Raw genomic sequence first — 12,864 nt, 5'->3', positions numbered from 1 at the left:
AACCTAGCAATACCATAGCCTTTTGATGAATGCACAATTTCTTTGAAACAACCGCCACAACAGAGTTCTAGTTGGTTATTTAGTGGGTGAGTAGCTGGAATGTCCAGCTGTGGTCTGACTCAATAGGACACTTTTAGAGGTTTTGATTGACATTAGTCATGGCTAGCCTGTCCAACATCCTATTTAGCCCCCTTTACCATGAGCTGCTTCCATTTGATCGGACCTCTGCGGACCCAGTTGTGACATGTTTAGTGATTTCACACTTGCTTTGTGGCAATAAGCACCCCTCCGTTCTCTCAAATGTTGTGAAGCATAAATAATACATTGCTCCCATGATTTGCGATGCATGACTGAGCATAGCTAGGGTCACAGCGAAAGGAATGTTGCCAAGTCATATTGTGTCAGGCCCTAGTGGAAGTTTTGTGATTCAAAAAGTCATGCCATTGATGCTAAGTCCCAAAAGTGAAAGTTCCCCCTATGCTACATGTCAAGAAAAAGCATCAGAATCTTTTTTTTTTTGCATTAATGGCCTTGCATGACAGAAATTAAGCATCACCAACTTTTTCACATAATTGCCCTTTGCATTTCAATATTGACTCCACAAAGACCTCCCACCTTCTTAATTTAGTTCTTATCTCAATTTCCATCTGCCAGTCAGGTTTCTTTGAGTGTCACAACTATCAAACTTAATGCAAAAAAACCCTGTGAGCTTATAAATGTTAAACATGTAGCTGTACATTCCTGACGTGTCCCTGATAACATTTGCCTTGCACAACTTTTAGGTATTGCACGTATTACAAGAAAGAATGGAACAAGCTCTCATTGAATCTGTTTGAACATGTATTGGATGACATCAGTGAATGCAACACTACTTTGCTGTGTGTTATGGAAGGTTACAGGACCTGTAACCATCCATAACACTGTACCTGGAAGTTTACAGGTACATTAATAGCCAAATTTGACCATGGCATCAACCCTGCAGGTGAACATTAGATTTGGTTAGGCGCTTGGTGGGGTACCAGGACATTATTTCTAAAAATAAAATAGTGATCTGAGGGTAAGGAGGTGTAGGGGAACGTGACAAATTAAAGGGTACTTATATCGGTCCCAGCAAGAGAATATTATGACTGCAGGTTTCATGCCCACCATGATTTGCCCCCCAACATACAGCGTATAGAGGAAGAAATTCAATAATAAATCAATAATAGTGATGATCTTTCTATATCGGATCCTTCGGGCAAAATATTGTCAATTAGGAGTCCTTAGGCTTATGTTTTTATATTTGTTAGTCCGTGACATGAGAGGCAGAATGTTTGGGTATTGAGGTGTCATCTCGATGGTGAATGATCCGACAATGTTTTCATTATGGATCCCCCTCCACCCCTCGCTCCTGCAACTCCCGTCCCCACTCCCAAACAAGAGGCTGGAATGTTGGGTTTCCATGACGCTAATGAAGTAAAAACCTGGCAATGTGTTGCTGGCAGCCTGTGAGCAGCTCCTGATCCGCGGCCTCCTTCTCATCAGGATCAGAGTCTGATCCCCCTGTAGCCTTCATTCACCAGGGCTTATTATGCCCAGGAATGTCTCTCACTCTCTCCTTCTCTCATAACCCCCGCTAAAGCAGAGATGTGGGGTGCAGGGGTAAATTTGGGACAAATCCCAAGGGAGAGTACTACCCCAAATAACACACAACCCCCTTCCTCTTTTTTTCTCCTTCCTCCCATACCCACCAAAACTCCTCCCCTATCACTCCCTACAATCCTCCCACCCTTAACCATCACACATGGACAAAGACACACACACATACTCCAATCCTTCTCTCCTGAGAAAAGTGAAAAGCTGCCGTTGTGATTTATTGTTCCATAAATGCTTCATGTGGCAGGCCCATGAGGCGACCTGTCCCACTGTTTGCTAGTGGCCCCAGGGACAATAGTGAGTTTTCGGCACTCAAACTTTGTGGTCTTCCCTGGGGAAAACACAATGATCTTCCCAGCAGCTTGTTTGTCTTTTTCCTTGAGCAAATATTTGCAAGTTGAAACATCTTCTGTCCTTGCAACTTTTTTCTACTGACTTTTCCTCTCAAGACTTTTCTTCTCATCTTAAAAATGACAACACTGAAACAAAACACAGCAGTCCAATTTTCCTTTAGTAGGCCCTCCCCAGTGGGAACGAGGCTTCCTCTCTTGTCTCGCCCAGAATGGCAGTTGTGGGGTTAAATAATCAGTCTCTGTACATTATTCTGTGTCCTGCTGGGCTGGTGGACGCAACCATAATGTCTTGCTAATTAGCCTCCATTTAGGATGGTCCAATAGGCCACACAACCGCCATTGAAGATTGAAGCCCATGGAGCTTTGCAAAGGAAGACCCTCTGTCTCTTGGGCATTCATGGTTTAGGGTAGTCTATAATAAACCTTTAGCTTGCCCAAGCTTGATGCCTCTTGGACTCAGGATTCAGTTACCCGGTCGATGAATGTGGTGTATAGCCTGTGTGGGGATGATTTAGGCCATTGTGTGTATTTTGTCATTCAAAGGATAATGTCCATAAATGGGATCTAAACTCACCAGGACCAATTAAGGGCTTATGGGTTGAAGCAGCTCATTATGAACTGTGACCCCTATCAAATTATTGTGGGTTGGGGTCCCCGTATAGGGTTGAGAGAGATAAAGTCTTTGGGAAGGCATTTCTTTTGACTGTAAAACAAAAACTGCAAAAATGGAAATTGTTTTTTTTTAACATTTTAATAGAGATTTTTTCTGTTTATTAATTAATATGTATTTAATATATTAATTTGTTATTAATTTGTTGTATTAACTTCACAACTTTCAAAGCAGACCTCCATTCCATTGTTTGCTTGTTTATATAGAGTCTGTAGAAACACACTATTCAAAGGTTTGTGAAGGAAACTGAATACAAGAGTACTGTAATATGTCATACCACCATAATGTTGCCATTTTTTCTCTTTTATTCATAGTAATTTTTTTAAAAATAACAAAATAATCCAGGCTACTAACAAAGCAAGTGACCTTCTCTGCACATCCATGTATATTGATTGTGTGGGAGTATTAAGTCTCAGTTTGATGTGTGGTTGTGCCAGAAGCACACAACTGGCTCTTTTCCTGCCTTGTGGGGAGTTGGGCAGCTAAAACAAAAGGAGAAGAGGCTGTTGTCATCAAAAACCACCAGGTTTTCTGCGCTGTAAGGAGCTGTGTGTGACATCTGATGAAGATGGATGAAAACGGTTGCTATGGAGAAGGATAGGACTCTCCAGGTCCTGTGGAGAAGCTTTTGGCCAGCTAGAAGCAACAGGGCATGTTGGCATGGAGTTGTTAATGTTGTCGTGGAACAGTCCGGGATTTCTGCTTGTCTTATGTAATAATATTGGCAACAGTGTAAGTAGCTCATTTTGTGTTTTTGAGCTGTCTGTTTACCTGGTTCATTTGCTCATGTCCTATTGGATCTTTTGGAAGTGCTTGTTCACTTGAAATCTCCTCTTGACCACCTTGCAGTGTTTTTTCCAATCTTTTCCCAATCACCCCCGGTCTTTGGGTTTAGGTTAAGTGGCCATTTGTTGAGCATGCTGATTGGCCGCATTGCAGTTATCAGCAAAGTGATAAAGTCCAATTGGCACATTGTGACTGTCATATCTCATTTATTCAGGGTAAAACAGGGGCTGTCAGACTCCTATAATAAAGGTTGAAACATACAGAGAACACAATTGTGTTCCTCTATAGCATGTTTTGTCTTCTTTGTCTAATTTTCAATGCTTCTTACTGGTTGTTTAGTTTTTGTTGTGATGTTGTGACCTGTTAGTCCATGTGAACTTGTCACCTACTGGTCAGTTGGCTGGATTTCCGGGTCAGGCCTCAGCTAGCATTGTCATGGCGGCCACACAGACCCACCATTATTAGCCTCGCTGGCGGCACTATTTGTCCCACTCTAAAAAAGAGGGCTAACGAATAAAAGAAAAAATGGGAGACAGCTAAAGTCTTTCTGATCCCCCTCTCCATGAAGGGGTAATCCAGGGGTGATCGTCAGCACAAAATGTGGCTTTGACAGCCCCTATCCATTCTGTGTGTGTTTGGGTGTGTGTGTATTTGTTTTGTTTTGTTTTTTTGTTGTTTTTTTTTTTTACTGGGAAGTTGTAAGGAGATCTGTTCAAGAGATAGTCATTAAAATAAAGCCATTTATACGTGAGCAAGAGCAACATTGAAAACATGACAAGCAAACAACCTGTCACACCATCTCCTTTGTTATTTAGTGTAATTGCAGCCTGGGACCGGAGCATGTTTTGGTTACAATGCCAATTATGTGTGTGCGTATGTGTGTGTGAGAGGGGGAGGGAGGGGGCAGACAAATATGTGCCCCTTTGCCTCCCCATTTCTCCCTTGTATCAGTCATTTTTGTGAAAGCCACCCACTCTAGCTGAGTCAAAGCTCCGTCACTCTACCCTGTAGTGCTCAGTAAGTTCCCAATAAGTAGTAAAAACGCCTTAAACTTAATTCATGCACTTATTTTCATTTTGTCATTCATGACCTCACTCCTCAACCATGCCAAGAGCACATAATTAAGGTTACTCAATAGCAGCGGTCCTTTTTTCACTTGTATATGGTGGTGACTCACTGTTAGTAAAGTCACATCTCATACACAGGACCGCATACCTGAGATACCAGGTTTTCTTTGGTTAACTGACTAGCTAACCGCTAATTGTCAAAAGAGCACATTGGGTCATGTTTGTTTATGCACTTGGCTTTCAGGTTAGCACTATTTTATTTCCCTGTGTATGTTTGCTAAATCGTGTGCAAACTTTCTGTCATCCCCTACTTTACAGTTGTCCAGTTTCTAGACAGACCATTGACTGCTTCAGTGTGGACCAGAACTGCTGCGTATCAATGGCAGTACTCTGACATGACTGCCATGGTCACCCTTTAGACTGACAAAGCTGGAATGTCATGTAGTAATCCTGTTACCAATGAGGTTGCACCATTCATTTTGAAGCAGGGGGATTTTTAAATAGCTGGGTTCTAGGTCTAATCTGCTCAGGATTTACTGCACATGATAAATCGTTAACAAGTCTCAGTCTGGAAATGCAGCAAGTTCCATAATCAAAGGATTTTTTCAGACTGCAGATCCAATTCATATCACGTGATAGCAAATTGAAAACTTGTAATTTTCTAGCCTCCACATAGAGCAACATGGCTAGTTTGCATTTTTACTTGTCATCATTGTGACAGAGGCACACTGGAATGACACTGATCTCTTATCTTATTGGTCAAAGGTTAACAATGTGAATGGATAATGTGAAAGCTATGAATGAGATCCCAGTGCTTGATAGTGAAAATGAAGGGTGAAATACAGTATTTACACTTGAAAACACTAAAGACAGTGTTTTCCTATCCAGTAGACACTTGTTGTTTGATCACATTTTGACAGCCTTTACCAATGCTGTAAAGTTGAATGGTTGACTGAGAGTAAGAGAAATTGTCCAAAAATTCCAATACACCATTATGATTAAAGCCAATAAGTTATAAAATAGTTTAATTGCCTTTTCTAAAAGTTCTTTGCAATTAAACTAAGCAAGTGACCACAAAATCCAGGAATCAGAGCATCATGATTGACGTTTAATATACATTATTTTAATTGCTACATTAAAAGTCTTTTTTAATTTTGCAGAGCACCAGGACTGCCTCCATCATGCGGTTCACGAGCGCCTCGGGGAGTTGCTGCGTGTCCTGAAGGCCATCATCAACAAACACCAGAGCCTCAACTCAGTAGACATTCTCAGTACAGCTGGAACCGTCATCGCCACGGTCAAAGGTGGGCTGTGATGACCAACACATAAGTCAGCTTTCCTGTAAAACCCCAGCCACTCCTCCACTCTTCCCTTGGTCTGTTTTCTGTCTCTGCTTATCTAATCCCCCCTTCTTCCTTGACAGTTTTCTCTCCTGGATGCTCACTACTACTGTCCTTTCTCTCACACTGTCTTTCCAAGTCTTAAAAACAGTTGAAAGAACTTCCTGGGGAATGTTTCTGAGGAGTTTTCTTACAGCTTCAAAGCAATGCAGCTCTTCAGAAGTCATTCATGTGATTAGAATGCAACAGCGTGTGTTTTAAACCCCATACAGAGAGTAAGAAAATAATATTTGGGAGTCAGATACCTGATTCAAGAGGCAGGGAGAAGCAGGGTGTCCTTTGTGCTTTGTCTGCCAGTCCAGAGGGAACTAGACTGAGGAATCCTATTCAATCTCCTATTCTCTGAGATTATGATCTGGCATGCAGGTCAATTCTTAACTTGGCCACCACACAAGAATCCCCTGAGTATACCTCGTCTCAATTTGCATTGCAAAGAGGGGCCATAGCTTTTTGAAAAGCATTCGCTTAATAAGGAATGGTGGATCATACGAAGCCTGAAAAAGCTCTGCATATGAATGTAGCTTACCTTCACTGAAATATTTGGAATGCGTGTGTGTGTGCCATAAACAATTATTAAGTGCATGCAAGTTCTGTCTTTCATGTGGTTACTTGACTACTTGTGTGGTATTCAAACATGTTGATGCACAATAGAGACAGACAGACAGACAGGCGTTTTTAATAAGGAAACATTATATTTGACGACTTAATAGTTGTTCCTTAGACACCTTTTTAATTCAAGCTATTAATGCAATTAAATTAATATATTTTAAAAATTTTTTAGAATCTACCATTAATCGTGACTGAATTAAGGACACAAGTGTTGCTTATGATCAATAAGAGGTTTAGTATGTATTGTGGCCTTTGATAAATATGTGCAGGGTAGCATGCTATGACGTCTTTTCTGCCACTAGGTGGCCAGAATTGCTCACTTGTTGCCCCCCTCACAGTGACATGGTGATATCAGCTGTACCCTTGTACCAATATTTTTCATGACCATAACAGCTGTTGAGGTTACACATCGTTAAGATTTCAATTCTTCTTGTGTTACTATTTATGGAGCTGTGTCATTTGACCAGGAGGTTATTTTTATTATGAATTTTCCTGTTAGAAAAAAGATTAAAACTGTACTGTATGATTGTATAAATGAGTCAATTTTATGATATTTTCCACTGGAGTTTGTATTGTATCTTTGCTTCATCATCCACGTATAAGTGTTTAAATAAAAATAGCATTTTGTCACTTGGTAGATGGAAGATCTACCATAAGTGATAAGCTTAATATCCACTCGCATGCCTTGCTATGCCTTTGTATTAGTTTTTATTGGAAGAAAAGTTCCTCCCATCCCTGAATTCTGCGTAGGACTTTGCAGCTGATGAGGGTTTTCGAAAGTGTTGTGCTTTTCCAGTGAAACAATACCATTTTTTCCCGATGATGTAACTTCCACGTTTGGACCACTGGTTGGGGCCTGAGCGAGCACTGGCATTGTATTCCAGCAAGCCTCAGGATGTCCTGTTGGGGGTAGGGGTTGGACAGAAGAGGAGGAGATGTAACAGCAAAAGAGAGTGGCGTGCTTTGAATGGTGGTAGCTAGCTGGTCTGGGCTGACAGAGGCTCCCGAGGCCCCCTGGACATTGGGCACATCAAAATCCCTTTTTCTTTCACTGTTTTGACAGAACCATCAAATTTCCACTGCCTGAGTCAGGAGAATAAATTTTGCGCTGGATTTATTTCTTTTTCATTACTTCTTTTGTTGGATAGAAGAACATATTACTGGACCCTCTAAGGAAATAACTTGTCCGGTGGCAAGTTTAAGCTGTCTGGGCTGAAAAATCGTATCTCAATTACCTATCAAAGTAGTGGTTACCAGTCATTCTATTGGACAGGAACATTGCTGAAGAAAAGGTTGTTTTGAGGTGGGTAATTGGTAGTTCTCCCATTTGGAGAACTCCTTCCTAAAAACTTGGATTCAATAACTACGTAGGAAGCATTTCAGTATTGGTAGCTGTTGGTCGATGGTTGCTTTTAAACTTTCAAGGGACTGACTTCGGTTAAGAGTAAAAGAACCAGAATTGTAAATGTGGATTTTGTTTGAGTCTTCTTTACAGATTTCAGAAAAGATTAATTCAACAAACATTTTTGGGCTGTTTCCTGCTCACGGTTAATCCATAAATTTCATTGGATAAACTCGAATAAAAGAAAACAGGGGGAGAAAGTGGGTTTTCTATTTAAAATGTCTTAAAGAGCTTGAGTCTTTGAACTCTAGAAATCGCATTGTTCAAATGGAAAGGAAAGACTCAGGAAATCATGGAGGCAGCAGAATGGTCTGTGACATCACTGATTTATTGCTTGGTGTTTGGTCTTATTTTCTGAGCATCTCTTTCCTAGTTTATTTTCTCTCTGCTCAGTCAGGACAGGAAGTTTATTGTCAAGACTGATTACAGCCGTATTTACACTGGTGTTTTTCCCCTATTCTGTCCTCAATCATCACTGTGTTTAGACTTACAGCAGGAAACTACTGCCTTTCCAGATTACAGCCAAATATATACACCACTTGCTTATCTTTTCAGATTTAAGGTACAAAGTTGTTTTTTGATGGCCCTGAGGGACCTCACTACCCTGATGTTTCCATTTTATAATATCTACACATGTAAACTAGTTGAATCTTGTTTGATATGAAATGAAAAGTTCCCAAGCTCCCATGGGATTACTCATGGGATACTGAATGACTCAAAAGAGATTTTAAGTGACGCCATACTTCATGTAGAGGATGATGAATCATACAGTGTGATTCGTGACTTAAACACAGTAGGATCAGCGGTGCCAGTACAGGATATCTTAAGTATGCAGGGATTTTTTTTTTTAACAAAACTTGACTCAACCCTCCTCCATAACCATTTTGACAGGAGTGAACTTCAAGGAGGTGAACGAAGAGAACAAACAGAAGCTTTTCGGAGAGATCTACACTGCTATTGACACATTGGCATTCACCTTTGGCAATGTGTAAGTATGATCACTAGAGTTAACTGAGTTGTTTTTAATAAACCCCTGAACTCTCTCTCTCTCTCTCTGATAAATTTCACTCTTTCTCAACCCAGTTTGCTGTTTTCTGTGTCCATTTTCCTTCAGAGTGTCTGACTTCCTTATGGGAGATGTAGAGAATGGATCAGTGTTGGGGCTCCCCCTAACTAAGAGAAGCAGGGTAAGACAAGTGCAGTATTTATATTCTATTGCTCTATCCATCCACCACAAATAAATGGTCTAATTTCTTCAACACAAATGAGGTATTAGATTGGCAGCTGGACACTGTATTTCACTTTACCATGGACAGCAGGATGTGGCCTACTGCCCCTGAAATGTCAAGCAAAAGATATGAAAAATTACCTTGATGAGTTCAGAGTTCAGAGGGGTTAAGTAAGTGCTTTGCAGGTTGACGCACTTTCCCGAGACGGCCTCTCGTTTTATAACTGCTCTCTAGAGGAAGTTGGGGTTCTGATAAGGCTTGTTTGAAGCATGTCAGCAGAGCATACCGTGCCTTGAGTAGGAAATTCATCCTCCCCATTGTTGATTTTTTTTTTTTTCATCTGTCTGTTTTTCAGTCTTTTGAGAACCTCTCAGTGGAATCTGGAGGATCCGGCCCCGAGAAAGATGATCCGCCAGGTAAGACAGATCTCCATAACACACAGCTACTGTGCTCTAGTGCTGCTCTATCAGAGTATGGGGAGAAACTAATCCTGGCAAATTTGTTGGAAACAAGCTTATTCATGAAGCCTAAGCTTTGGCTACTGTTGCTGCTTTATTGCTCTAGGTTATGAGGTTTGTTTGTGTTGGGTCAGAGCAGTGTCTGTGGGGTTATCTTGGGTAATAGCACTACTAGCTCTCAAGTCTTGATGAACACTTATTAATCCATGCGGCAGTCATGTCAGAATGAATTACCTTCAAATGGTATTAGCCAATATCACACTCAACCAAGGTCAGTGTGGGCTTTTCATGCTGACTCACAATCACAGATGTTGTTTTATTTGTAGCATGTTCAGCAGTGGTAAGAGGTGTTTTGGATGTCATGGCCGTTATGGTTAAACCCATCTTTTACAACCTCCCTTGTCGGATTCCTGTGATTATCACAGGGCCATCTCCGCCGGTTCGAGTGGAAGAGGTGGACAGGACACTGCAGCGGCAGGACAGTGGGGTGGAGTCTGCGCTGCTCTATGCCAAGGCCTGGTCCAAGTACACCAAAGAGCTGCTGGCATGGGTGGAGAAGCGTCTCAGTATGGGTGAGTTAGGGCACAGTTGGGAGCTGTGGTGTGGAGTATTTCTTACATGTTGGGAGGCAGCAGTTAAGTAGCGCCTGTCACGTGCTGTCATATGTTCGCATCATGGACCATGTACTTAACTTAAGCACTTAACTACTTAAGTCATACTTAAGACTGGGTAGTCTTCTCAGGGAAGTTTTATGACGTCAAAAAAATCAAATTCAACATCGTAAATACTACTGTAAAGTTTGCCTTATTGTAAAGGTTTTCTTTGGCATGACAAATTAAAACGATGATGATGATGATGATGATGATGATGGTGTGATATTGACTGATACGTGCTGCTTCTAAGCATATAAGTTTTCATATAAAATGACATCATGAAATTAAACTGGCAGTTTTCAGTTTTACTTACTTTTTAGTACATTATACCTCCTCAAAGGCCCACTTTCAGACATATCTAGGACAAACCCTCTGGACAAAAAAAATCATATTCATATTCCCTTTATAATCTCAGATAGTTCTGTTCATAGGGAAATATTTCTCCGGCTTTTTTGGTTCATTTGGTCTTAAATATAGCTCAAGGCAGCACATGGTGGCTGAATTTTTTTTAAGTACAGTAGTTTAAATCTTAAGTCTGTGGCTATACTCTACATATGAGGGCACAAATGTGGTAAATAATTGGGGCCAATTTCCTGAGAGTTTTATTCGGTCACCTGAGCCGGACTTATAACAATAAAGTCTTATCCAGGCTCAAGGTTGAGTCTGCAGTGTGAGAACTTTTGTTCAGCATACTGGTTAATGAATGGTTTCAGTCTAATACTTAGTCATTCAGCCAGTCAACACAGTGACACAATGCACTCAGTCAAGTTGTACAGTACATGTGTTATCAACCAAACAGACATCCTGTTTGTTTAACACATCCACTATGGTTAATACTTCATTTACTGATTACATTTTATAGATTCATCTCAAGGTTTAACACTGTGTATAATTTACTCAGAAAATGCTTAAACAGTTATTTTTAAGCCTTGTATTTAAGAACGATGTAGCAGTTAATGCAAAATGAAAGGTTCTATAACAACCTGCAAATATTTGTACACAAATACGAAAATGTTAAGGCCTGTTGAGTTATAGATCACTTAATGAACTCTCTATGTGTTGTTAATTGTATGTGTGTTCCATTGGCAGATATCGAGTGTGCAAAGAGTTACGCCAAGATGGCAGAATCTGCCAAGACACTTGCAAGTCAACAGGTGACTATATTTTGAACAGACCGTTTCAACTAATTTGATTCGTCATCATAATTTTGCTGACACATCCTCACTATTGGGGGTTGACATTAAGACTTTCACCTCCTCATTCAAGGAATTCATGCCTTTCCGAGAGATCTACATGACTGCTTTCAAAAATGACATTGAATACAGCCAGCTGGTACTTCACACTGCAGCAGTACTCCAAAGCAACAAATTTATGCAGGTAATCTCACAAACCAAGTGTTGCTTTTCTAAATTTTGTTTTGTTTTAATAATGGTACATAGATAAGAACTTACTGACTGTGTGTGTGTGTGTTTTTCTTTCCAGCCTCTCCTAGCTAGAAAGAATGAGCTGGACAAACTACGAAAAGAGGTCAAGGAACAGTGGCAGAGAGAACAAAAGAAAATGGTGAGTTGACCGCCATAGAGAAACACACACAAATGCATACAATGACTAGAGGTGTTTTACTAACATCTGTGTCAGACAATAATGGGTGCTTGCTTCAAAAAAAGCCATTGAAAGTTCAGAAGGTGCCCTATAAATCCTAGTTTACAGAAAATAATTTTGTTGTGATTTTATATAATTTGCACATATTTGCACGTGTGTACAGTATGTGTGGCGTAAAATTTACATCTGCCTGCCTGTGTGTGAAATTAATACGCGTTCATTTCCAGCACGAGGCAGACAGTGCTCTGAAGAAGGCTCGGCTGCTGCAGGCTCAGCGGCAGGAGGAGTATGAGAAGGCCAAAGTGTCCACCAGCCGCCTGGAGGAGGAGCAAATTGGAGGAGGGGGGGGAGCAGCGGCTGTCAAACAGCTAGAGAAAAGACGCAGGCTGGAGGAGGAGGCCCTGCAGAAGGTTAGATAGATTCCTACGGACCCTTAACCCATCACTTTTTAAACTTCTTTTTCAGAAACAAAACTGCTATAAGAAACATACATTATCAGCCCTCAGCTTTCATTTTTAACAGCAAATAAATCAACATAGGAAACTGAGGGAAGACAAATGACCTCTTTTATCGGTAAGCAATTGATTGATTGAGAAGTGTGATGAATTCATCTGTCATCTTCATCTGTTGGCAGGCTGAGGAAGCCAAGGATCACTGCAAAGCTTGTCAGATTGATGTCGGGGAGAAGAGAGTCGATCTAGTCAACACCAAGAGTGAGATCATCACTCAGCTGCGAGAGATGGTCTCCCAGTGCGACCTCACCCTCAAGGCTGTAAGTTCAGTTTTTTTGTGCTGTAAATTTTTATTTAAAGCTCAGACCAAATTAAATCAAGTACTACATCTTGGACAGCCTTATGCAGAAGCACCAGAATATAGTTAAAAGCTATTGACCCACCTGTCTCATGCTGAACTAAAGCCTCCAGTGTCTTGCTAAGTTAGTGTTAGTGCACTGTCAGTGTAATCTTACGGGGAAATGTGTGGAGACAGGGCAACAGAATAA

General features: G+C 40.8%; 1 protein-coding gene across 2 annotated transcripts in view; it reads left to right on the top strand.

The window, feature by feature from the left end:
• Positions 1-12,864, top strand: part of arhgap29a (Rho GTPase activating protein 29a) — a 33,651-nt gene that overhangs the window by 10,570 nt on the left and 10,217 nt on the right. For both annotated transcript variants that reach the window (XM_053342185.1, XM_053342184.1), the window contains exons 3-12: positions 5,672-5,815; positions 8,814-8,910; positions 9,037-9,109; positions 9,507-9,567; positions 10,035-10,181; positions 11,352-11,416; positions 11,529-11,639; positions 11,745-11,825; positions 12,092-12,274; positions 12,499-12,636. In XM_053342185.1, coding sequence (XP_053198160.1) covers positions 5,672-5,815; positions 8,814-8,910; positions 9,037-9,109; positions 9,507-9,567; positions 10,035-10,181; positions 11,352-11,416; positions 11,529-11,639; positions 11,745-11,825; positions 12,092-12,274; positions 12,499-12,636 — 1,100 coding nt within the window. The remainder of the gene's footprint in view (positions 1-5,671; positions 5,816-8,813; positions 8,911-9,036; positions 9,110-9,506; positions 9,568-10,034; positions 10,182-11,351; positions 11,417-11,528; positions 11,640-11,744; positions 11,826-12,091; positions 12,275-12,498; positions 12,637-12,864) is intronic.

The sequence above is a fragment of the Scomber japonicus genome, chromosome 21, assembly GCF_027409825.1.
Source record: "Scomber japonicus isolate fScoJap1 chromosome 21, fScoJap1.pri, whole genome shotgun sequence".
In the NCBI taxonomy this organism is placed as follows: Eukaryota; Metazoa; Chordata; class Actinopteri; order Scombriformes; family Scombridae; genus Scomber; species Scomber japonicus.
Note: the sequence above shows the minus strand (reverse complement) of the source record. Positions and strands in the feature narration are given on the sequence as shown.